This window comes from Grammomys surdaster, unplaced genomic scaffold, assembly GCF_004785775.1.
Source record: "Grammomys surdaster isolate TR1022 unplaced genomic scaffold, NIH_TR_1.0 124976, whole genome shotgun sequence".
Taxonomy (NCBI): Eukaryota; Metazoa; Chordata; class Mammalia; order Rodentia; family Muridae; genus Grammomys; species Grammomys surdaster.
This window is the reverse complement of record NW_021619904.1, coordinates 211,322-239,164: the sequence shown is the minus strand read 5'-3', so window position 1 is coordinate 239,164 and position 27,843 is coordinate 211,322. Positions and strand designations below refer to the sequence as shown.

Below are 27,843 nucleotides of genomic sequence, written 5' to 3'. Positions count from 1 at the left end.
TAAATCCTCTGACTATGAGAAAGTAGATTAACCCAACATATATGGATATCAGTGTGGAGTCTTCCAAAGAAATAACTCTAAACAAAACTATCATATGATTCATATTATATGAACCCCATCATCACTTAGGTTCATATTTTAAAAGTCCAATAGAATATACAATAGACAAGCCTATATACCCATCTATATTTTAGTACTACTATTAGTATTCGAGATCAATAATCAACCTAGCTGCTTACCAGTGAATGAATGGTTTAAGAAATTGTGGCATATATATGTACTGGAGTAATAGTAATAAGGAACAATGATATGTCATTTTTAGAAAGTGAATGAACTGCATTATGTCATGCTAAGAAATATGACATTGTAAAATACAAGGTTGGCATAGTTTCAATTGGAGAACTAGAAAAGCAATAACTGTGATTATTGATGTAAATATGTAACTATTAGGTCAAAGGAGGGGGTCAATGTAGAGAAAAACACATGGGGGAGTAAGGAGAATGTAGAAGTATGTCCCAAGTGGCACATGCATATTGGAATATAAGATACTCTTTCGAAGTTAGTGTGTGCTAAAGGAGACGTTTAGTTGTGTAGAATGAAAGAATGTGTCTTTCAAGTAAACCACCAAACACTATGTAATATTTGATATAATCCAACATTATTAAAAACTTGATTGCAGCAGAATGACCTTGGGATCAATGAATACAAATAAAAGGACATAAACATATCAGGAAGGAAATAGAGTGTTTTAGAAAAAGGGACATATGAATACTATTAATCAGATTGTGCTTTATTCAGGAAATGAAACCACAGTGACACCACCACAGTAATTAAGGTGACTGACAGTTTTGCAAAACATCTTCTGAGTGCACAGAATAGACACCAGCTACTCTACCCTCTGAGCATTTGGGACACTGAAACACTGAGGACAGATCATTCTCGGAAGCCCCTTGACAGCAAAAGCAGGACAACTTCAGGAAAATGTCTTCCCTGTAAGGGGTCATTACAGGCACATGGAGGCTGAAAGGTATAGAAGATTCCTCTGCATTCTTAGCAAGCTTTGATGGAGGTGATGCTTTGGAAGAACATGAAATCGTTTCTCTTCTCTTTCCCTTGTCCTGATGACTGCTGAAGGCCTCACTTGCTCTTGGGTGGACACTTCTGCTGGCATGGTGGAGGAGGTTGCACCGGAGGGCATTTCTGCTGACATGAGGAAGGAGGACAAGGCTCAGAGCATTTTGGAGGAGGACAAGGCTCAGGACACTTTGGAGGAGGACAAGGCTCAGGACACTTTGGAGGAGGACAAGGCTCAGGGCACTTCTGGGGTGGGCACACGGGAGGAGGCTGGCATGGCTGCTTGCACTGCTGCTGTTGGTAAGACATGGTGCTAGAGTCTCAGGATCTGTAAACAATTTTATGACAATGTTAGGGGATGGTCAATCCAGAGAAGATTTATTGAAACTTGGAACATCAGATTCCCCCCTTCTCTCTGGGCGTGAACATTAGTTTGTAACTCTTGTTTTAGGACTTCCTGACTTTTCCCTTTCCTGTCAGCAATCTCCTAGAGTAGCCTTGGTAAATCCTCTTTTGTTTCATGTATATTTTTCAGGATAATTATTTTGTTTCAATGAAACAAGTAATGCTGAATTCACAAAGAATCATCTTCAAGACAGGCAGCCACAAGTACTGGTGCCCCGAGAAATCACAAAATCAGTTTCTGCCCCACTAGTTAAGGAAATGCCACATATCACAGTGGTCTATTGTATCCACTGCTAAATTTCTGACTACTAGGTATGTACCTTTCATCCCATGATCAAAACTGAATTCATGATACTTTCTCCCAAAAACTTACTACAGCACTAGGAATAAACATAAAGACAAATCAAATCAAGAAATGGTACTCACCAGGTTCACCAAACAAGACCAGGACTTCAGTACCAGGAGTCTGTAGTCATGTAGCCAAGGATCCTTTTATAGGACTGGCAGGTCAGCCCAGTGTGAGCAGAACTGACTGATAATAAGCAGGTCTGACAATTTCCCAACTAAAATGCAAATCAGTGCATAACTAGGTGGACTGGGACCCTACAAATGGGAAATACCCTCTTCCTGGACTTCATCACTATTAAATGCTATGACTCAGTGGGTGTTCACACATTTCAGTTTCAATAAGATCTCACAGGTTTCCTAAGTTCTTTTTTTTTTTTTAATTGAAGTCAATATTTCTTTGTTATAATTTTGTTGTGTCCTAACTCACGCGTTCTATTTGTTCTGCTTCAGGTTATTCTTATTCGTTGATGGATTGGCCCATTTATATTCCTGTTTTGTAAGTATAATTTGTCTATGGGATGAAAGAAAGAAAGTATTAAAGGGATTTTAGCTGTGATTTCAACTTCTTCTTTAACAACCATGTGCAGAGGTCAGGTCATGACTCCTAACTATGTATGGCACTTGTTTGTGAATCATAGGAAATAGTTTATGCTCTTCATAGAGGAGGCTAATGGCCTTGGTTGTTATCTTAACCCTTTTGATGACTGCATGTCAAATGACATATTTGAAGTATATATTCAGACTCACCCTTTACAATTACCACAAGACTGCTTATCATGACAATACAGGAACTAATATTGCACCTGCCCTAATCAGATTCTTCCTTAAGTGGTTAACATGAAGATACACAGTCTCTCACAGGTCACTTCTGTGAAGAGCTGTTGAGATCACCTGTGTAACACAATAACATAAATTTTTCCTTGCTTGAAATTCCAAAAGACCCAGTATTCTGAATCCCTCACATGCAGTTGACACATGTACACACACACACATACACACATGCACAGGCACACACACATATGTACACACACACACACACACACACCCCTGTGCTTACACAGACCCCACTTGGGGTAAGAGAGGGAGGGCAGGAACAGAGACAGACAGTCAGACACAGAGACACATACACAAGAATATCATCAGTCTTATATTTTAGTCTCCTAGGTAGCTACATATATCATTTCTTAATTTCTAAGACTTTACTAAAAATCATTGTCATCTTAAATTTGGACATATGAATTAAAACCTTATTGTTTTTGCAATTTTTGGTTAACAGAGTCTATACTATTAAAAAGTATATTTTGGGTGATAGAAATTTTTGAATCAATATTATATAATTATATGGTTTTAAAGACATTGTTGAAAATATCTGAATTTTTATTCAATATCATCAAAATAGCCAAATAGTAATTAAATATATTTCAGCATTGTAAAAATTTATTTTCTAGTGTATTTTTAAATGGATAGGAATTACACACAACAATTTTCTAAAAGGTGTTTCTGATTTATAGTTTCTGTCCTAAATACTCTCCTTGTCAAAGTCCATCAACAGATGACTTGGTTAAAAAACATATTATAAATATACACATCTCTTAACACTGTATAGCATGTGAAAGAAACTAATCTGTAATAACTATAGACAAAAATGGCATGTTATTGAATTTAGTTAGGGAGAGGAAATCATGCTGGTTGTTGTGCTTCATTAGAGTCATAGCTGGTTAGGACTATTGGTAGTTTTCTTCCTTTGGAATCTTGCATGATATCTTCAAAAACAATAATACCATAGAAGATGGGAGAAAGACAATGAGGCTTCCACTCTACATAGAGAACTACAAGTAACAAAGGAATGCTGAGGCTGGTAAAAATACTCTGACCCAGGAAAGAGCACAGCATTTGGCTATCTAATACCAAATGGTCAGCTCTGAAAACATACATATGAGTTACATTATACATACTGAGCAGGTTATATTTAGGACCATATACATGTATGCATGAAAAAGGAATTAATGAAAAATAGGTCATGAATTTGAAAAAGAACAAGAAGTGGTAGATAGAAGAAATTGGATAGAAGAAAGGAATGGGATATATGATGGAATTATATTGGAAACTCAAAAATAATATGTATATAAACTACAAAGAAACCCAAGAACTGTGAATTCTGTGTGTGGGTTTAGGCAATGCTTGAGGTCCCAGAAAAGGATATCAAATGCTCTGGAGGTTGAGGTGCATGTTGGATACTGAACTTTAGTCCCTTAAGAGAAGTTAAATGTATTTAACCATTGGAATCTCTCTCTCTCTCTCTCTCTCTCTCTCTCTCTCTCTCTCTCCCTCTCTCTCTCTCTTTCTCCCTCTCTCTCTCCCTCTTCCTCTCTCTCTCCCTCTTCCTCTCTCTCTCTCTCTCTCTCTCTCTCTCTGTGTCTGTCTGTCTGTCTGTCTGTCTGTCTTTCTCTCTCTGGAGTTCTTTGGTTATTTTTTATATTAATCCCACATTGTTTGTTGTAGGCATCCATACCTATAAATTTGTTATAACTGCCTTTACTTTAAATCCTGTGTTCTGATGGTTTCAATTCTAAGAACTTTTAGTTTTATTCGTTGTTTGATTTGGTAATCATTTAAAAGGAAATTTCTCAATACCCATGAGTTTTTACAACTTTTATCTGTGTATATCATTGTGTTAAGGGTCTTTTATAGTATCAAATTAAATTTAATTGGAGGTTTCTTTTGTGTTTTTAATGTTTTTTATCATAGTATATATAATGAGTGATACAATGATTCATATGAACATTGATGAAAGTTCAAATCAAGGTCAGTATATTTCATATTTTAAACATTTATCATCTTTTATTGTGAAAACACAATTGTTTTAGGTAGATATTTTATATAAAATACTTCATTGAACTCATGCTTGAATTGATTCTAGCTTAGTTCAGAAAACTTTTCACATCCTTCTCTTACCCATAGTGTTCCCATGGAAATCAACATCATCCTACAAACCTTTGTGAGATCAACTTCCTATAGCTGAAATATGATTGAAATCAAATTGTATTTGATCTTTTCTTCCTAACTAAATTCAATAACATGCTATTTTGTCTATAGTTATTACACATTAGTTTCTTTAGCATGCCATACAGTATTAAGAGATGTGCATATTTATAATGTGTTTTTAACCAAGTCACCTGTTGATGGACTTAGACAAGGAGAGTATTTATTCCATTAATTATGTGTTGAGAGTCCTATCTGTATTGACTTACCTTCTTCAAACTCCCTATTCCAAGGCACCAATTTAGATGCTGGGAGCCTCCTGGCCTAGAGCAGGTTGAAATGAACACAGAGTAAGACTCTGGTGTGGCTTTAAAGGTTGACAGTCTCTGGACGTTCTAGCTCTCTATCTGTACTGAATACTGATGTTAAATTGTAAAAATTCCTAAAACTTTCTGCTCATTCTGAGAGTTAAAAGTCTCTGACTTGGGTGATTGACACCTCTAGTCTAACAGCAAGAGATTAAGTAAAGGACTGATTGCTACAGCCTTTTCCTTTTATCCAGATGCCTCTCACTTGTTAGGCTAGGGGGAAGTTTCAAGCAATAAACTTCTACTGAACCAAGAGAAGAGAAACAGGCTCACAGAAGGAAAAACTTTTACAAAAACAAATATGCATAAACTCACATAAATTCATATGAAGATTCATGCATGCACATTTACACATTTTGATTCATAACCAGTTAGGCCCCACTTACTTATATTTTCATAATTATGTATTAACACACACATACACAAACACACACACACACACATCCATTCTTACATATGTATTTGGAGTAAAAGACCAAGCACCAGTGCAGAAAGAACTCACTTATTCTGGATGAAAAATGAGCTCCAATCCTTATTATATAGAGAAAGAAAAAGCTTCTACACTTTTATTGCTAAATGAATTAAACCCAAGTCTGTAAGAAGAAAGATTTATTCTAATTAGTAAGACTAAGCCTGCTTTGCTATTAAGAAAAAACCTGTTCTCTCCCAGGGTAAGGAAAAGCCTGCCTGCTCCTTCTGCTACAATCTCCTTCTAATCTTGCTCACTCCTTCTGCTCTGTTGTTATAATAAGGTCCTTACTTTCAATTCCTTTTCTCCCAATGCTACGACTTTACATCTAAGTTCTTTTTGAGTTCAGTTCTGTCAAAAAGTTCTCGTCAGCTCAGCTCTGTCTCTTCTCTTTGTCCTCTTTGTCCTCGGCATTTATTCATCTTTCAGAATGCATGATCATATAGTAAAAGATTCATCACAAGTTTACACATAAATTCAAATTTTAAATCAAATAAGAAGTTTACAACAGTGGATGTTTATATGAATATCAATTAGGAGTAATTATCTGGCTAAACATTCATCACCTGCCACAGCTCCGTAGGTTCATGGAGAGTTAAAATTTAAAACTAAGTTATTAGTGAAGTTTTATATAGATAAGCCAAGTCAATTATTTTATCTTCTGTCCTAGTATGTATCACGGTTTTACCTCTTGGAGTTTGAGTAATAGAATATCTGCATATTCTCTAAGAGGCAATTAACTGGTGGGAGACTGGTGGAGTTCTCAATGCAGTTTTGACTATTAGAAAGGACCTAATAGAAGTCCCACTGTAAAAGAGCTTAATAAATCTTAGGAATTCTTATAGGATCATCATTAAGAATTAAGTCATCTGCCTGCCTATATAGCATCACTACAAGACAGTACATCTCCGTAAATCTGCAGAGATCTGCTCAAAAGGATAGGTTAATACACAGTGATTGTCATATATATTTAATAATAACTGAAAAAGCATTTTAATAGCAGGAATCGTTCCTAAAATGATTTTCTCCTGGATGTTGCCTCCAGAGTTCCATCATAGATTTTAATCTAAGGTGAAGTCATCTGAGAAAGATCACCTGCTTGTTATTAGCTTGCCCTATGATGGTTCCTGACACACAACCTCATTCACAGTAGAATTAAAAATCAGGACAAAATAGCTATACATCAATCTAAACACATGAATTAAAGACCTTTAAACAGTGAAATTTTATAACAATAAATAAAAACAATTGGAAAGGAGATAGAAAATGAAAAAGGAAAGCTGTCATACTCAAAAACTGGCAGAAATAGGATTAAATGCCTTGTTAACAAAAGTGACAAATTCAGTGCCATCTCTAAATGTGTAAAATTTCTGAGAACTGTATTCTCACACAATGAAAAAAAACCAGTTCTAAGATTCATGTGCAACCAAACATCCCAAATAGTCAAATATTCCTCAACAAGAATAACATTGTTGAGAGCACTTGATAGCTGGTTCCAAATGACAGTATGGAGTCATAGTAACAGAAGCACCATGGCACTGTTGACAATAGCTAAGACAGAGAAGCAGCCTGGTGCACACTGAAAGACAGATAAAGTAGCCATAACATGTACACACAAAGAATTTAATCCAGAATGGATAAAGAAGAATTATATTAAAGAATAATGAAATGATGTTGTTTGAATGAAAATAAATGGAACTGAAGACCATCATGTTAAGAAAAAAAAACGGACTCAGTGTTGTATATTTTCTTGCATTTCAGACAACCACAGAAACATAGGATGTGGAGGTAAAAGATGGATTATTAGAGCCATGGTTAGGGGCATGGAAATGAATAAGGAAGAGCAGAAAGGAGGGATTTGATTGAGTAATTGAAAGATCCATATGATGAAGTCCTTTATGTGAATTGTGAAAATTTCACAATGAAAAACATGTCTTAGTATAAATAGTGTATGCTAATTCTTTCTTAGAAAAATAAGTACGTGCACCTGTGCTTATACTATCACCAATTTTCCTTAAAATGATAAATAATCACATTTTTATTGCAAATTTTCTCACAGCTATAAAGAATTTTTCTAATACTTATTTCATCCTGCTGAAAACTGTAGAAAAACATGATCATTTTTATTTGAGACAGGTGTCTTCCAGGTTTCTAATTTAAATAGACATGTTCTTCAGAAAGAAAAATTTCAGAATGAGGGAAACCTTTTAATTTGATTATGAACCTTCTAGAAGAGATTCCTCAAATTATTTTAGGCCATTCAGTCAATGATATGTGGGAGCTCCTTAGAAGTGGCCAATCTATTTCCTCATTCACCATTCTCACATAATGATGTGTGCAACTTACAAACCCAAGTAAGGATGCTTCAATCCCACTTAGAAAGGGAAACAAAATAATCAGGGAAGGTGGAGGAAGGGAGGGGCCTGGGTAGGAGAGAGGAGGGTAGAGGAAGAAAAGGGAGCAGGATCAAGTATGGGGGGCAGATAGGAGAGAAGACCAGAGGGCCAGGGGAATGAATCCAAATATGGGGTGTGCGGGCAGAGGAAACATCTAGAAAGTTACAGAGACCTGGGTTATGAAAGACTCCTAGGACTCAGTGAGGATGATGTTAGCCGAAATGTCCAACAGTGGGGAGATGGAACCTAAAGAGATCACCTCTAGTAGATAGACAGGGCCCCCAGTCAAGGAATGGGATCATCTACCCATCCTCAAAATTTTTGACTCAGAATTGTTATTGTCTAAAGGAAATGCAGGGACAGAAACAGAGCAGAGACTGAAGGAAAGGCCATCTAGTGGCTGGCCCAACTTGGGGTCATCCCATATGCAGGAACCAAACTCTGACACTATTATTGATGCCATGCTGTTCTTGCAGACAGAAGGCTAGCATGACAGTTCTATGAGAGGCTTTACCAGCAGCTTACTGATACAGATGCAGATACTCAAGCCAACCATTGTTGACTGAGGTAGGGGATCCCTATGGGAGAGTTAGGGAAGGAACTGAAGGAGCTGAAGGAAATGGCAACCCCATAGGAAGAATAACAAACCTAGACCCCTCAGAGCTCCCAGAGACTAAGCCACCAAGCAAAGAGCTTACATGGGCTGGTCTGTGGCTCCTGGAACATATGTAGCAGAGGACTGCCTTGTAGAGAGAGGATGCACCTAATCAGGTAGAGACTTGATGCCCCTGGGAAGGGGGATGCTGGGGGAGCATGAGGTAAGGGAAGGTGGGTGTGTGAGGGAGGTGTATGAGTGGGTGAGTTGAACAGCACCCTCTTAGAGGCAAAGGGGAGGGGAGGAGTGAAGAACTCTGGGAGGGGAGACTGGGAAGAGTAGCAATATTTGAATGTAAAGAAATAAAATAATTTAATAAAAAAATATAAGAAAGAAAAGGAAAAAGAAAATCTAGGTAATTTCTATGGAAAATATGGACAACATGATGGATATGTTATCTGCAATAACAGTATTTCTGAGGTCATGTTACATCTCTCCTTTTATACTTTTTTCTTGATTGACTGATCTTAGTCTTTAGAAAGCCTGCATTATGCAATAACTAATAGCTTTTTAGATGGTGGAAATACCAATTTAAATGTAACAGTAAATAAACAATCCTTCAAATCTCAAGTCAAAACCAAAATAGCTGAAAACACCAGCCAACTCAGGGATGGGTTCTAAGAGACCTATGGTTTGTGGCCTGCACAGAAGCCTCTGTCTGAGTCCCTCAAAAAACATCATTGTACCAGAGCAGGACACAATTCTCTGAACCTGTTGTTCCTCCCAGCCTATCTGAAGCATCAATGGAAAGAATCGATCCAATCTTTGTGCTGTGGGACAGATTAGAGATAAAAATTTGTGTGAGACTTTTCAGATTTCTCTCCAAAATATATTCTTTTCTAGGGTTCTGCTGAATTTGTTGGCATGAACTCCAGGAGGATGCTCTGTAGATTGACCAGCTCAAAGAGCCATAATTTGTTTCTCATGTGAGAACAAGTTTTAGATGGTTTCTAGTGCAGTGTTTCCCAAGATGGCCATATTCCATTTATCTCTGCCTTGTGTGTTTCATGTCTCTCTGTGCCTTATCCTTCTCAGGACACCAGTCCAAGTCTTTTTAGAGATACAGTTTTTGCCTAAAGCTCTGCCTGGCTCATGTCAGTACCTCAAGTTCAGTTGGAGGATCCTTCATAATGTAACATTAGTCATTCAGAATTTTGATCTAGCTGTTTCTTTGGGCATCCACAGTAACTTCTTAACTATGCTATCTCTTCATCTGCCTTTAAACATCCTACTCTGTAAAGCCTGGCTTCCAGAAGGTAAGAATGAGGAAAGTTGTAGTGTACAGAGTTTTGTGAGATGTCAGAGAAGAAATAATACATGTGGAAGAGACAATTTGACCTCTCAAATACCCTTTTACCTCCATTTCTTCTATCAAACAAGTTTTTAAGAATTGCTATCACCTTATACAAGGGATTTAATAAGTTCCACAAAGCCCCTTTTCTTTAGTATCACATTGGAAATGGAGTAAATTAATATAGAAAGAGGACAGTGGGAAAGAATAATGTAGTTTTAAGATAACATTTGCTGGCTGGGCAGTGGTGGCGCACACCTTTAATCTCGGCACTTGGGAGGCAGAGGCAGGATGATTTCTGAGTTTGAGGCCAGCCTGGTCTACAGAGTGAGTTCCAGGACAGCCAAGGCTATACAGAGAAACCCTGTCTCGAAAAACCAAAAAAAAAAAAAAAAAAGATAACATTTGCTGAATAGTTATGAGAAAGCCACACAGTGGTGTTGCTGATAATGGTGGTGAGTTCCTTCTGCTAGTACATGAGCAATAACTGAACTCTAGCATGCATGGGCTCTGACACTAACTATATCATAGGTGACAATTTAAATGTATACTAAAGATGAAAATTAGTAGTAGATTGTAGATAAATAGGTGGCTGACAGATGATAGAGTTTTTCACCTTGCATTTAAAACAATAATATTATAAGAAGTTAAGTAATTTGGCCTTCAAAACAATTAAATCGTAATATGATCAAAAACATAACTTTAAAATAAAATTGGTTTAGTCTTTGATGTGACTCCATTTAGAAAACATTGAATTAAATTTTAAAATTTCTCTACCAAAGGATACAAATAAGCCAAAATAGTAATACAATATTAAGCAGTTTTGCAAGAAAAAAAAAGTATTTATTAGACCATCACCAAAGGGGTCCTTTTCAGGAAGTGAAAGAGCAGTGATCATTGCCCTGATTAGGTAATAGGTAGGCTGAGAAGGCTCCTCTGAAAGCACAAAGTAGGTATCTGTTGTGCTTCCTTCTGAGCCTGTGGTATACTAAAGCAACGAGGAAAGATCATTCTCAACAGCCCCAGGAAAGCAGCAGAACAGCCTCAGAGAAATGCCTTCTCTATGAGAGGCCATCATAAGCACATGGAGGATAAAGGGTAGGGAAGATTCTTCTGCATCCAGGACAGGCTTTCAAAGGAGGATGGAGGCATTGCTATGGAAGTAGGTGAGACAGATTTCTTTCACTTCCGTTGCTCCTGATGACTGCGAGACCCTCACTTGTTCTTGGGTGGACACTTCTGCTGACATGGTGTAGGTTGCACAGGAGGGCATTTTGGTTGCCATGGCTGAGGAGGGCATGGCTCGTAGCACACTGGAGGGGGACAAGGCTCAGGGCACACTGGAGGGGGACAGGGCTCAGGGCACTTTGGAGGAGGACAAGGCTCAGGGCACTTTGGGGGTGGGCACACAGGAGGAGGCTGACAGGGCTGCTTGCACTGCTGCTGCTGGTAAGACATCGTACTGGAGTCTCAGAATCTGAAAGACATTATAGGACAGTTGTCACAAGAATTGATCCCCACAGAGAAACGAGGCTTATGGGACAGTAGTACCTTTGCTTCTCTCTGTGTGTTCCCTTGTGTGCATGCAAATCTCCCACACTCATTTTAGGAGGTCCTGGATTGCTTCTACTATAATTTTTAAAATCAGCTTTAGCACCCTCCCTTTTATTTAATCTCATGTCGTTTTTCCTAAGAATTCATTTCTGTTTCACACCACCGGAAAATATTATTTATGTGAACAGAATATCCTCATAACCTTGACATTCTTTTAAACAGTACCCATCTAATGCTAGGATATTCTAGGTAGAATGACTGGACAACACAAATAACTGTTGAAAGAATAGGTTGGTTTCTCATCACCTTGTGACATAAGCCTTTGACATAAGCCTTTGAAATCCATATCCATCAAGATATCATAAATAAAAAGACATATTTTGTTTTGTTTTCATCTCAAATCACAACTTCCTCAATTATTTTGCTCCTTGGATATCAAATTATAGCTCAAACAAAAGCAAAAGCATGCTTGTACAGCACATGATATTCCTCCATTCCTAAAGTTGCATCTTCTAAGTCACATTCATCTCTTAATGAGTTTGAACTGACTGAAATTACTGCTCATTAGAAGAACAAAAAGGCAGGACTTCTCAAAGACTCAAGAAATCAGACTCACCAGGTTCTCCGGAGTAGACCAGTGCTTGAGTAACAGGAATATTGCAGTTAACCACTGATACTCTTTTTTATAGGATTGCATGCCTCACCCAGTGGGAAGTGGATCTCCCTGTAATGGGCAGGTCCAAGAATTTCCTAACATAAATGCAAATTTATCCATAACTGGCTGGACGGGGACTCTGCAAAATAGGAAATATCCCACCCTTGGCTATCATCACTGGGATGAGTCCTGTGACTCAGACACATTTTCTTTCCTCTTGGTTCCAGTAATTGTGACTTGGAGATGTTGAGAGATTTTCCAACTGATTGATAAAGTTTTTTCTTGACTGGGAAACCACAAACCTTTGTTCATGACGTCCTCTCTTTGTCTTAAGCTCAAGACTATGCATTTTTTGTCCCTCTTCAGTTCATCCTTAGTTCATTGCTAGTGTATAAACCCATTTACAGTTTTCTTTTTCAGGGATGGAGTGGTATCTTCCTCAGGCATTTACTAGTTGATTAGAAGGAAGAGAGGCAAATGAAACTTCATTCTGGTCAAAGTCCCCCCTTTAGTAAGCCATGTGATTAGGGTCTTCTATTTACTACAGATTTAAATTTTTCCATAAACATGGAAAAATAATACCCATGTGCTAACAGCATTGGGCTGTCTGTGACCATGCTCAGCATAAAGTTTCCCCCTTCATCTTCCTTTTCTTTGCATAATCTCAAATTTGACCTACACTCTTTGCCTTTAAGAAGCAATCATCTTCCCTCTAAGAATGGTGCTACTCTTCCTGGAGAGATTCTGGTGGCGGAGTGGCATTTGTACTCCTCAGTGCCTTTTTTCTTTGTTTCCCTTGAATTACCATAGGAAGAATATGTGGAAAAGTGAACAATATCCCAAGAATTAATTAGAAATTTATTTATCAGACTTGAATTGTATGCTCCCCAGTGGTGATCCCTAAGGTGCAGGACAAGAAATCATTACATGTAAATAATAGAGGGTAAAGTAGAAGGGTTGATCAGATCATTAAAAGTATGAAATCTCAGGCAGGGAGATATAAAGTTAGGTTAGACTCATACATTGGATTTTATTTATTAGCTTTCTAAACAAATTTAATAACTTTGACAGGCAGTATTTCAAAACTCTTCGTGTAGACATGTTTGTTCTGTCTTTCTTACAAGTTCTTCACCAAGTCCATCCCTCTACTATCTTGTCCTACATATATCAGATTTCCAAGAGAAGATGGCAACACTGTTCCCTCTTAAGACAAATGGTAGCATTCATTGGTCACAGAAAATATCATCAATGTGTTTATAGACTGCTCCTGTCCCTGTCTCTTCACCATTTCAAACAATCAGTAGGGCTGACTGTGTATTCAATATTTAAGGTATTATTGCCGGTGATTAGAAACTTCAAAATGATTAGGTGATTAGAAACTTTAAAAGACAACTAGATTTTTAAATAAGCAGTTAAGCAGAAAAAAAAGGATGGCAAGGAAAATAAAAGATTTATACTTTCTGAAGCAGCCACCAGCTGTTCTGGAAAAATACAGGAGTACTGAGTCAATCTCAGCCGAACACCGCACTTGTCAGAACTGTCAATACTGCTGACAATAAGGAAGAGTTTAGCCAAGAATGCCACTGTCCTAACTAAGTCCCTACAGGGAAAGAGCCATTATTTCAGCACCTGAGCCCAAGAGCTGATAAATGACATCATTATGAATAATTCCCATTACCTACTACACATACCATAAGGCTAAATCAAGAGCCTTCACTCAGTAGATCACTTATTCTACATCACATCTAAAGCAGCATTCTACAGGACTGTATAGTTTCTGTCATTCAAAGTTAGAAAATGAACTGGCCAGCTGGGAGTATAGTATCACATAAAACCTTCATAATACTTTGTGTCTTTTTTTCAAATAAAGTACACATTAAAGAAACTCAGCCAGTCCCACAAAGACACATATCATGTATTTTCTCTCAGAGTTAGAATCTGGCATGTGAGAGGAGCATGAAAATCAAAGGGTTCTATTAACCATGAAAGAGGAAATTGTCTAAGTGTGATGAATATGATCAAATGTAGAATATGTATGAATGGACAAGTCATAAGAAAACCCTCACTGTGTGAAATTAATGCTCACTAATAAAAATTATTGAAAAATTAGTAATCATAATAGTGCAGGCAACAGAGTTAGAGCATCTGTCCTTACTTTCCAGACTGGGATGGTTACATTGAATGAGTTTCCTGATGATTAACTGTAGCAGTGATTTTGAACCTATGGGTCATAGCCTCTTTGAGAGGCAAAGAACCCCTTTATTAGGGGCGCATCAAACCATCTGCATATCAGATATTTATATTATGATTCATAACAGTAGCAAAATTACAGTTATGAAGTAGCAACAAAATTATTTTATGGTTGGAAATCACCATACAACATCATGAAGGTTGAAGACAACTGACCTCTAGGAAGAGCTGCCCCAGATGAAATGTGAAACACCATCAACCTCCAGATTTTAACCTCCAAACACTGAGGCAAAAAGTACATCATACTTCACACCTATACACACACTCACCACAGTAATCTCATTCATCTCCCTACCATCATTAAAAAGATGTCTAATAAACTATGTTTTACTACTGTTAAGGATCAAAAGTCTTATGCTTAATCCCAGCACTTCTGCGTCTTTATTGCTGAAGGGATTTTATGAATCTCTGCTACATGAGAAAAAGCAGAGAAGAGCAAGACTTTATTTTTTAATTCTTGAGAGTTTACCCAAACTTTACTATTATGTATCATGTACCCTTGTACAAGATGGATTCTGTGATTCAAGGTTATATAACCAATTATGAAATAAGTATAAAAAATGGGAACTGTAGCAAACTATTTTGGACATCCCCAGGAAAATGGTAACTCCAGCCACCACTGGATTTCTGCCTTCTGCTTGTTCTCCATTATCTTGCTAAGTCATATGAGATGTATTGTAGAATTGCTTTTGTACTTATTATTTTTATTTTTACTGCATTTATATAGTTAGTTGGATGTGGAGATCCACATGCCAAGGTGTGAGTGTGGAAGTAAGAAGGCATTTTATGAGAATCAGTTCTTTGCTTCTACCATATGGATCCCAGCAATCAAACTCAAGTTGTTGGGCTTGGAGGCAAGTACCATTATTGGTAGAGCCCTGTTGCAGGTGATCTAGGTCCAACCACTTTTCCTGAAGAACTATAGCAATACACAAGCTTTTATAAAAGTATAGATTCTAGCATGGGAAATTATCTTGTGGTGAATCAAAATTACAGATTCTACCTGAATCAGATTTTTGAAGTATTTACTTCAAATCTTCAAAACTCTAAATCAAAGAGGAAAAAAAAGCACACAAAAATACTGCCATATACTCAAAACATTGATCAGGTACAGTGCTAGAAGCAGAAGCAGGTATTTTGAGTATTTTATTTTTGGTTTTGCTTTTGGGTTTGAGGGGTTTGTTTGTTTGTTTGTTTGTTTGTTTGTTTGTTGAAAAAATAAAATAAAGAGAAACTGAACTTCCATCCAGCCATGACACATTTTCTTTATTCCTGATTCTAAGAGGAAATACACTGCCAGGTCATGAAGTATCTGCCTGAATCACAGAAGTCATAGTTCGGGGTGTGACAGTGCTCCTCTCCACCTGAGGCCTTAGGAAGCATTGACTTGAAGGTGGTCCTTGTTTACAGAAGAGCAGTTTAACAGTTCCTTCTAAAGGGAACTGCTGCTGCATTGATTTCAGGGAGAACAGTAATGAAATATACAAAGACACAATTGGAAAGGAGGCTGTGGTTAAGATGTATTATATGAGAAAAGAATAAATAAAATATAGTGATTCAGAACCCTTGATTGGAAAAAGCAATTGTTCTTATTTCATGGTTCTGAATGTTGGTAGTACACCTTATGCCCTTGAGTGAACCTTATTTCTATCACAATGAGGCAGAGAGAACCTTTGTTAGCAGTACAAATGTAGATGCCAAATAGCTAACATATGGAGGAAGATAGGGTTTAGGATACGTGGATAGGCATATAGGAAGTAGTTTATAGAATTACAGAGTTTTGGGAAAAGGTATTAAAGCTACAATTATAAAGCATTGAAATAACCAAGCAGGTACTTGAAAGAAATCAACAAGTTAATTTACACAGCTAATTAAATAAACTTAAGTGTCTCCATTTATTGGATGTTCCTTTACAATCATTCTCTTGTTTAAGAATGCTGCCTCTCCTTCAGTTGATGCAATCATTCATTAAGAGTTGCCATCCAAATGGATGGACCTAGAAAAAATCATCCTAAGTGAGGTAACTCAAAACCTGAGTGAGGTAACTCGGATCTTGAAAGACAAACATGGTATGTTCTCACAAGCTGATATTAGCTGCGAAGTAAAGGATAACTATGCTACAATCCACAAACTCAAAGAAGCTAAGTAAAAAAAGAGGGCTCAAGGGGAAATTGTGGGAGTAGAGGTTAAAAAGGGTCAAATTAGGGGGAGTATAGAGGGAGAGAGAACTGAGAAAGACCACTAGAATGGGGGCAGGGCATCTCAGGGATAAGCTAGAAACACAATGCAATGAAAACTCTTAGGAATCTATGAGAGTGAGCTTAGCTAAGACTCCTAGCAATTGGAGGGTTAGGGGTTATGGAGCATGAACCTGGCCATTTCCTATAACTAGGTAAGACTTCCAGTGAAGGCACTGGGACACCAAATGAGCCACAAAACCTTCAACCTACAATTTGTACTTCCTACAAGATGTGCTGGGTAAAAGTGGTTAAAAAATTGTGGGAGTGGCCAACCAACAACTAATCCAGTTTAATTCCCATGCCAAAAGAGGAAGCCCATCCATGACACTGCCTTGAGGGCAGGTTCCAGAGGTTGAATAGCCCAGAGACCTAGTATAGAACCAAATTTGACAAGGGAGGATAAAAAGAAAGAATTCCTAATGACATTGTCTTATACTCATAGATTGTCTAGCCCAATTGTCATCAGTGAGACTTCATTCAGCAGCTGGTGGAATCAGATGCAGAGTTGCACAGCCAAACATTAGGTAGAGCTCAAGGAATCCTTTGGATGAAGGAGAGGAAGAATTATAGGAGACAGAGGGGTCAAAGACCACCCTGAAAAAACTCACAAAATCAACTAACCTGGGGCTAGATAGAATATCTAATAAATGAATAACTAATCAGTGGCTCACAGAGACTAAATCAACAACCAAGAAGAGTGTGGGGGACTGATCTAGCCCCTCTACATATCTACTATGTTACAATTTTGTAGTTTGGTCTTCTTGTGAGGCTCCTAACAGTGGAGGCAGGGGCTGTCTCTGATTCTTTTGCCCTGCTTTTTGGACCCTTTCCTCATACTAGGTTGCCTTGTCCGACCTTAATACTAGAAGACTACCTTAGTCTTTCCAGAAAAATGATATGCCATGTTTGGTTGATATCCATAGGAGGCCTGACCTTTTCTGAAGAGAACAAGTGAGTGGGAGAAGGGAGAGGGATGGTAGGGAGTAGAGATTGGGAGGAGAGGAGGGAGAAGAAATTGCAGTTTCCTCTGTAAAAATAATTTTAAAAATTAAATTAAAAAAAAAGTTGTCATCAAAAAACACACATGCAAAGGATCCACTGATGTGAGACAAGTTGTCCTGAAGAAGTCAGGATCAGGTTCATGGGTCACCAGGTTCATGGGTCTCTGAAAGTGTAAGAACCACCCCAGCACAGGAGTGGAAAGATTATAAGATCCAGAGGACCAGTAAGTCTGCTGTGAGGTTATGTCTTGTAGAGATGTCAATAAAGCTCCACCAATAAAATTTTATTAACATGTGTGCCAAAGCATGACCTAAACAAAGACCACACCAAAATACTTGCTAATGTGGAGCAGAGAATGAATGAAATGCTACTAGAAAAAGAACTACCTGCAGCTAAGGAATGCTGAGATGAGGAGGGCTGGCTAACACTGGTTATCCAATACCAAAGGTCAACCCCAAAAACATATACATAAAAGTATCATTATATGGCCTAGGCAGGGTGCATTTATGTATTTACAGTATACATTACATAAATACATACATATAATAGTTTAAAAAGAGGCCATGGCTTTCAAAGAGAGTAAAGGAGGTAGATGAGATGAGTGTGAAGGAAGAAAAGGGAGAGGCAAAATAATGTAATTATATTATAGTCTCAAAAATAAAAAAGTATTAAACATTCTTTTAAATGCATATACACAATACTTATATAATTATAAGAGAAGAACTCTCTCATTGTTTTTTATTCCAAATTAATCATTTCCTTTGTGAATTTTAACATAATTCTTTAAAATGGGCCAAAATAACCTCTCAGCATATACCACTTGGACTACTATGATGACATAAAACAGGTCAACACAGTTGAACCTTCTATAGTAGCCAAAGGTTTTGATTGAGCAAGCTATAGCCCTGCTTTACTCCACCAGTCTGACTCCTACAGCCTACCCAAAGCCAAAGTTTCAGAATGGTTGCCGGCAGTGCAGCAGAGGATCCTAGTGGAAAATTAAAAAGTCTATACCTTAGTGGCTCTGTAGAGTAGACAACGTAAATGCAGTTCATCTGACACTCTAGAGTAGATTTGATGTGTGGTATCATTATTGGCCATGTCCTTTCCAGAGATCCTCTTACCTGAGGCATCTGCTCAGTGAAAAGCTTGCCATAACAGAGCCTTACCATGTCCCACTTTAAGAATTGGGATGATTTTCAATTAGCAACCAATGAGTTACTAAATGAATAAGGCCTTTCCATATTCCTCACATTTTCTGTATCATATTCCTAATACATATTCATATATGGCATAGTTCTGGTCATATTCCTTGAGTCTGTAATGAGACACCTGGCCCCACAAGATACTTACAACATTCTTTCCAGATCTACTCCCTTTGGCCTCTATTCTCCTAATGATCACTACTGACATTTTCTGATACTAAGAACAGTTTCCATAAATACTTTTTACAACTAGTGACATAGGACTACCTCCAAGAAATATGACTAGAGCCTCACAGTCATGTGTTTTGCTCTTTAAAATAGAGCATAGGCTTGCTCAGGGTTTGGTTTTGTCGTCTTAATGAAACCTGTCCCACTGTGATGAGTTGAGGTTTCAGAACTGTAAGGCTTCTGTACTTTATATCTTCATGTTCCAACCTCTGGATTAATTCTCAGTTCTCCAATATAGTATAATGCCCCCTATAGAATATTCCTAAATGCTTGCTTCCTATTCATCCCACCTGATCTCAGTGTCACAAAGTTCTCAGTGATCATTATGCATACTGAAGCTAAGGGAACTAGACTGAGAAGAAATGTTGTAAATGTCTCAATCAAAACAGTTCATCAGTCACATAGCCAAGGAGCATGGCTAGCACTATGATAAAAATAATATGAGGAGATATGAAATAACCTCTTTACTCAGTCAAAGTACTAACAGTTTTTGAACTATATTAGTTCATCCATTCAAATCATCATTAAACTATGTAGAAGCCAGGAATAAGTTTAGTAGAAAATTTGGAGAAGGTTTTGCAGAATTCAGGTATTGACATTAATTATCATCAGTTGGGGAATCTTAGTGATGAGAACTAAGTTATTGTTAGTAATTATCATGGTTTTGACACCATTCTTAGTGGTTATATTTCTCAAAGAGACTTAATACCACAAATTTTTAGTTTAAGTTCATAAACTCTGGCAGTGCAAATGACGAGATAATAGCTCTGCCGTAAAAGCACACAGCCTTCTCTCCACACAGTTCCAACTCCCCATGCCTCCTGGATCATTATCTTGAATGATTTACAGCAGCATCTGTAATATATTTCACACATTCCTTTCAATGAGCAATCTCCAAACTCCCTTCTCTTCCCCAACACTGGTTCCTTATTGTTCTGTTCATACTTCCCTGATGATTAATTGAAGCCTTCCATCTTTAGTAATTTAAATACCTTCACTGTTTATGCCTACTTTAAAGAACCCTTTAAATGTATTAATGAAAGCAAGTGTGCAAATATGTGCTTTTGTAAGAAGTATAACCTTTCTTCCACTGCCTGTAGGATAGTAGCAGGAAGAAGGCAACAACATGTGCTACTTGTCACAGTGCTTCAGGGTACTTAAGAGATAGTAGCTAGATATCTACACATCTCCTTCTTTTCCACTGACTGCAGTAGCTACTGCTGTCTTCTGACCCTTTCCAGATCTCCCAGCACAGCTCAGTCTTCAGATGTAATCAGAGAAGAGCTGTGAGGAGCAATTCATTTGTCCTTAAGTGCAAATTTGAAATGAGCATTCCCCAACCTCCCATTTCTAATTCACACCAAAAGTGTCATCGTAGGAAATCACGTAAAGAATAAAGGGAAAATGGGGATGCTCTTGTGTCAGCAGTGTTCACTAATCCAGGTCACGCCCCAGTGTTGCAATAGAGTTCCCATTGAAAATTACTCTATATGGCAAAGATAATTTTTAACCTTTTCTATCATAACCTGCATTTGAATTTCAAAATTATTACATAATGTATTATGTCAACTGGAACTCATGACAGTTTCAGAACTATTGTTTGGAAAAAACTCCAATGAAAACTATTAAATGTGTAATGATGTTCACATGATATACACGTATGAATAGATTGAAGTACACCTCTAATATATCTCAAGTACTTCTAGCTGGATTTAATTCTCAATAATTCAGTAACTTACCTATCATGAAAAACTTAATCCTGACATATTTTCCCTATAATGCTATTCCCTTGTGGCCTCCAGACTCTGAGACCATTCCACTTTCACAGGCAACGAGCTGCAAGATATAGAAAAGAACAACTTGAAATACTGAGTCTCAGTCATTTTCTAGAGGAATGACTTATGTACCCTAAACTCCAAGAATAAAGACAAGATTAAACATGCACAAACTTAAAAAAAATATAACTTCAATTTAAAGACCTTTGCTCTAGTTTTCAAAAATACAAGTACAAGACAATTCATGAAGTCTGGCTTTTAGCAAGACTGACATGGTTCCTCTATCATCACTTAGACTCTAATACCTCAAGGCAAGATGTTTCATAATTGTCTGCTGTTTAATGAGTCTTCTCTCCTTAGCTCCTTATTGACTATGCTAACAGATACAGATGTGCCACTCATCACCAAATGTAAACTTCAAAAGACAGACCTTACCTTGCTTTTCTTACAACAATCCATCTGTAAGTTATTGAATAGAGTCTGGAAAATAGTTGATACCAAATAAAGCTTTATTTGATTACCTCATGAATTATGTAATTTATTTTCCTTTCCTCAAACACACTATATTTGATTCCATTTGAACTTAATTGATTTGATATGATCATCAAAAGTTTTCCTAGAATATACATTTCCAAACAGAGGACAAATGTGAACAGGGTGAGACAAAGTCCACACCCATAGTCTTCACTCTTCAGTTGAACTCTAAGAAAAGTGGAAACACTGACACCTGATACCATCCCTTGTCGGGAATCAAAGAGTTATAGATGATATCAGTATTACTCACAATGTCTTATTAACAAGTGCCTTCAAACCATATCATTATCATTAAGTTTACAACTGGAACATAGCCTGTTGGACACACCAAGGGACTTCCCCTAGGAGAAAGCAACTTTTCCTGTACTCCTCATTTACTCATGACATAAAAGGAACGCTTGTCGTCCACAATCTAATATTAAAATTTGTAGTTATTTACCTACATCTGGAACACATACATAGAAACCTCAGTTTTCTGAACGAATACTACCAAGTATCCACTGTCCATGACAATGATAATGCTGATGTACTTTCTGGTATAGTGACTTTTCAAAAAGTGGACTTTTCAAAAGAAAGGTATATTAGAGGCTCGATCTTCAGGATCAACAAACTTCTCTTCAGGCACAAGGTCTACTAACAGGCATCTGACATTAAATGAAAAGCTACTGCTGATCACCAAATCAGTGTTTTGAAGTTCTTTAAATAAATGTTGCATGTGGACATTATAGATGTTCATTTGAATTTAGCTGACCTCCACCTAAAATACTTTGCCTCTGTTAAACATCTCCATTCCTCTAAGCATCACAGCATGGGTTTTTTAGCTCTTTAACATAGTCTTAGCTTATACCCTACAATTAGACATTTTTAAAGCATATATATATATATATATATATATATATATATATATACATATATATCATGTAATAAATGCTTTATCTGCATCTACAAAAGCACACTGAATGTGTGCAGTGCCTGTGAAGGCTAGGAGAGTATGTTGTCAGACCCCCCTGGAACTGGAATTACAGGTAGTTAACTGTTAGTTCCCTGACATGGGTACCTGGATTTGAACCCTGGTCCTCTCCAAGAGACGAAAGTGCTTTTAACCATAGAGCCATATGTCCAGTCCAAGACAAACATATGATACAGTTGCAAAAATCCAAATAACAGAGTTGGTTTTATTCAGTTGTACAGTTTGCTATATCTTCTGGGTGGTGTGATATTTAATAAATAGGATTGAGGGGCAGGGTTACAAATAAACCAAAAGCAGGTTGATTTTCAGATAGAATTGTAAATCTGTCTTGGTCTCACACCTCTGGAGAGGGTGGACTATTTCAATCTTAGATGTTAACTGATAAGGCAAAAATAAAACAAAGCCAAAACATTGCAAACTCCACCTACCAAATACTCCATATCAAGCTCAATCAAAAGTTTCTTGGTCTTATATTATCTTTATTCCCAAATAAACTAAAGTCCTGGCAAAGAAAGCTTCCATTTGCTTGTTAACAATAGAGATGGAGTCAAGCCCACTTCTTTTTCAATGCATTCTTCACTGCTGGAAAGACCCTTTGTTGCCCAACTTTTGTCAATTAAAATGTTTGCTCAATGTACTGATGGCTAACAGTGGTTTTGCTTATTTAGTTTTTGAGATAGTGTGTCACTATGAAGTCTTGGCTGGTCTGAAATTTGCTATGTAGACAGTGCTGGCCTCAAAATCACAGAGATCCACATATCTCTGCCTCTGATATTAAAAGCAAGTATTACTATGCCTGGCTAACAATTGTTATGACATGAATTGTCTAAATAGGATCAAATTCTACCTTATTTCCTGCTACATATGCGGCCTTAGACCACAGCAGACAAATCTTAGACACTTTCCCCTTAGAGAGCAACTCTTGGGTGAAAGGAAAATGGAGGTAGCAGATGAACATCACAGATACAGCAGAAGACACATACACAACAATCATCACCCCAGAATCCTCTGTAGGTATGTTCAAAGGAAGTTAGTTCTCCTAAGAAGACTGTGGTGCAAGCCCAACATAATCTAGCCAAACTAGCTATTGTTTATGACTTCCCAAAACAATCCATTTGTAGGGAGTGGAGGAAGCCCTAAATAAGTGACGTTCTTAGTAATTGTGTATTGTTCACCAGGAATAGCCTAATTAAGGACTCCAAGGTCTCAGAATTGTATGAGCCATGAAGAAGTGTGTGGCGATGTTCTCCTCAGGAATTCATATATGACTATTTATGAATGATTCACCAATTTGTGCAAATACTAGCAAGTGAAGCTTGCTCCTTTTTACTGTTTCTATCCTGAGGCTGTTCACCTACAGAGACCTCCTATCAAGATTAATAGCCATATAGCTCAGAGCTGGTCACAACCTCTCCTGACATATACATACTGTGCTATGCCTAATTAAAAAGCTGAGGTTCTGGGTTGTGGTTTTAGTGGTAGAAGATCCCACTTGACATTATTGTACATGTGTCTGTATATATGAACTTATTTCTTCTCTTGCTGCTACCACTCAGAATTTCAGAACCCCAGCTACTTGGGGTGTAGCATATATACTTTATTTTTGCTCTGAGTGGAAAAATCCCTACACATTTTCTTGTAACAACCTCAGCCTCTCATGAAAACACCATCATCAACAGTGAAAAGAAAGATTATAGACTTTGATATTTAATCTGTACATGATTATCAGATACTACAGCTTGTGCTTAATAATATAAAGCTCACTATTTCCCATGGGCCAAACTCTGCCAGCCTTAAGCCTTTATACTCAATGTGAAATTTCCTGCCTTTCTTAGGAATAAATGCATCACAAGAATAAAAATGCTGGAGGAAAAATAGCATCTTCAACATATGATGCTTGCAAAATTGGATGTGTCCACATGTAAATGAATGAAACTACATTTATATCTATCACTTTGCAGAAAATTCTGAGTGGATCAAAGACCTAAATACTAAAAGCTGAAATTCTGTAGCTTCTGAAAGATTACATAAGAAGTGCCTTACAAGATACAGGTGTAGTAAAGGCTTTTCTGAATAAGAGTTCATTTTGCCAAAAATTAAAGTCAACAACTAATAAGCTTCTGCACAGCTAAAAAAAGAATAAATTAGGTGAGGAGGAAGCCACTGATTTGGAGAAAATCCTTGCCAGCTATATACATCTGACAGAGGATTAATATCCAGAATATATAAAGAACTCAAAAACAAAGAGTACAAAAATCTCTAGTACCAGATGTGAAAAACTCTTTTTTGGGGGTTGATTTTTAGGGTTGATCAAGAGACTCCCAGACCATGATAAGCTGTTGTTCTTGCCTTGGTTGCCCCCAAGAGGTAATCACTACTGCTGAAAACAACATGTACTTCAGACACATGTCCCAAAGGACATGAGCTGGATCTGACATGAAGAGTGGCTTTCATGTCACCAAGTCTTTTCATGCAAATTTCCAAAGAAAATCAATCAGTAGTCCTACCCAACTAGGATAAACAATACTAGTCTGTATTGGAAATTTTTACCCATTAGTTGTTCTTAAGCACATAATGTCACTTTTAGGCTCTTTTGTTAATATTCTTTCCTCTGTCACAGAGGCAGGGAGCAAACCTGACCCAGGACATGAGCCTTAAAGAAAACTTTTGAGACAAACAGACTTGGCTGCGAAGTGGGCCAGGCAAATCCCATCCCCAAAGCCAGCATTACAGTGAGTTTACATGGCAATATTTTTTTAAACAGTATCCATACCAAAGGGGCATTTGAACCAGAGAGCTAAAAAATTAAAAAAGTGATGACATCAGTATCTTTACAACTAAAAAAATAAAAAGAAAGAGTGGGTAGGCCAGAAACAAAGGAAAACTACAAGCATAGTGCAAGGAAAACCAAGAGCAGAAATAGGTCCTAGCTCAGTAAGGGAAAGCGGGCTCTGACATTCAATATCATTGCAGGTTCTTATGTAATCTTCTAAATTGTCTTTGCTGCACAAACTAGGCATAGATTCCAATGACATTGTCTGCTAGCTTTGTCAAAGGCTAGCATTTTAAATAACACCTTTCTGAGAACAAATTGAAAGAGTCTCATCATGCTACCAAATCCTAAAAAGAAGAACTTAAATGAATCCTGGCTTGTTTGTCCTTTCGTGAGTTACTATTATGAAGTCTTTTTCAGTTATCCTTCTCAACAACCCCATAATATATGGAGATGTAGCTTTGTTAGAAGAGATGGTTTAAAAATTCTTAAGTATTTTATAGGGAAAAGGCTCATAGTTTGTATGTATTTTCCCCTGAGAAAAAGGTTAATCAACTCAGGTCCAAAGAATTAGAACCACACTGGAGATACAAAGATTATAAAGGTTAGGTAATGACCGGGTTCACACTGCCCCACGTTTGGGGGCCAGGTGCTCCGGTCCATGGGTCAGTCAACAGGGTCTAGCAAGAGAGAAAGTGGGGATAGAGAGGCAAGAGATACGAAGAATAATGACAAGACAGAGAGTCTGATCAAGTCCTATTTATTGAAAGGAAATCATGGGTATATATAAGCACAAGCAGGGGAATGCAGCTGAAGACACTTTACCACGTGCACCTTGCAGCTCGGGGCATTAAACAACAAAACAAGATATGTGAGGAAAAAAAGATGTCTATCAGAGTGTGCTCAGCTGTTGTATATGACCAGAGATGGCTGCAAAGATGATAGCCGCTTTCTGCTAGGAGTAGGCTCCCAACAATTTTTTAAAACAATTTGTTAAAACAGATGGTAGGTTTGTTAATGGTTTTATGTCTTATGGTATTTAAATTTTTAAAAATTTATATATAAATATAAAGCTAGGTAGATGTAATTACTGATACTTCAGATTTAATAGACTTTCCCCTTTTTGGTTCTTGTTTACAAAACATGTTTTCCTATAAAGGTAATTTATCAAGGTCATTTAATGAACTTCTGCCAAAATATAAACTTTCTCACTCTTATAATCTGTAAAGCCATGTTCAGGGGTGGATAAAAAAAATCTGTAAAATTCTAAACAGAGAAGTTTCGTTAACTTGCAACAACAAAGTTAATTTGCTACAACATACCATGAATGCAATTTAGATTCAAGTCTTTAGGAATCTAAAATAAAAGGAAACAGTAAATATGTATAGACATGTTTATTTTGAGGAAAAAAATTAGACAAGGATAGATTTTTATAGAATAAAATGAGATTTTGTCCTAAAAATTAAAAAGTATAGGTGAGGACAAAAACCATAAAATATTACAGTCAAAAAAAGAACTATATAAGTTCTGCAAGTCTTGTGGAGAATAGAACTTAAGGATTATATATCTTTTAGGATGAGGGTTTATATATTCCTAAGATTATAATGCCTATTTATTCATAGTAACAAAAAAAGGACTTATTCTATGTCTAGTCAAGATAATCCCTGTCTTTGCTAACTGTTGAATTTTAATCATTTGGAAAAAAAATTGAATCATAACAAAAACCATGGTGAAGATTATCTACATCTCTTTTTATTCTCATGAATATCTTTTTTTTATAAAAAATACTAATGTATAATAAACTGCTAAAAATAATAAAACATACAAGTTAATGATCAGTTAGTCTTATAAATTATCTTATAAATTATCAAATGCTTTTAAAATGCCACAAAGTATGTTTTATTCATGTAAGATACAACTTAATTCATTTACAGAGACAAGATTTTCTATCTCCTATTGTACAGTCTTCTGTATATGTTATCAAAGTTTAACCTAAAGCAAACTATTCTTAAAATCTGTTTTTCACATAGTTCACAAAATTCCCTCCCTTTCCCCATAAAGGAAGCTTTTGTGAGAAATAAGCAACTACTCCATTTGAAATGCAGGTCCCTGCACTTGCCAACTTTTCACCTAGTTCTGGAATGCAGTCCCCTGCACATACTACCTTCCCTGGCCACCCACCCCCCTCCCATCCACCCCCAGTACAACCCAGCTCCCTAGTCCCAGAAATAAACCACAGACAAGGCCTGAGCATGAGATCAGTGCCATCCCCCATAGCAACAGCCAATTAGGAGAAACCTTTTTATTTTTGTTTTTTTTTTGAGGGTGTCAAATGGACTTATTGATAAATAATTTAACATTCATAAGTACTGCCCTCTGTGATGCCCTTTGTAATTGTCTACTCTTGTACGTGCCAGAAAAACAAGTTGGAAATACTAACCAATCAGGAGGCTACTTATGTGGAAAATTATTGAATGTGCCATGCGCCCTATAAAAGGTTTGTTTCCCCTGGGTTCATGGTCCTCATTTCAGATGCACTGCACTGGAGACAGTAAGAGTCCCTGCTCGATCTTGTAATAACTGTAATAAAAGGCCCTTGTGTGACTTGCATTGGAATCAGCTCAGTGTTGGTCTGTGGGGTGTCTAAAGTCTGGGCATAACATTTTCTA

The 27,843-nt window shown here is 37.2% G+C and overlaps 2 protein-coding genes across 2 annotated transcripts; both read right to left on the bottom strand.

Moving 5' to 3' along the window:
- Positions 1 to 1,137: 1,137 nt before the first annotated feature.
- LOC114636837 (small proline-rich protein 2D-like) lies at positions 1,138 to 1,383 on the bottom strand. The gene has a single exon (XM_028784940.1). The coding sequence runs from the start codon at positions 1,381 to 1,383 to the stop codon at positions 1,138 to 1,140; it is 246 nt and encodes an 81-aa protein (XP_028640773.1).
- Positions 1,384 to 11,203: 9,820 nt separating this feature from the next.
- LOC114636836 (small proline-rich protein 2B-like) lies at positions 11,204 to 11,446 on the bottom strand. Its single transcript, XM_028784939.1, has one exon. It carries the CDS (start codon positions 11,444 to 11,446, stop codon positions 11,204 to 11,206), a length of 243 nt encoding a protein of 80 aa, XP_028640772.1.
- Between the last annotated feature and the right edge of the window lie 16,397 nt (positions 11,447 to 27,843).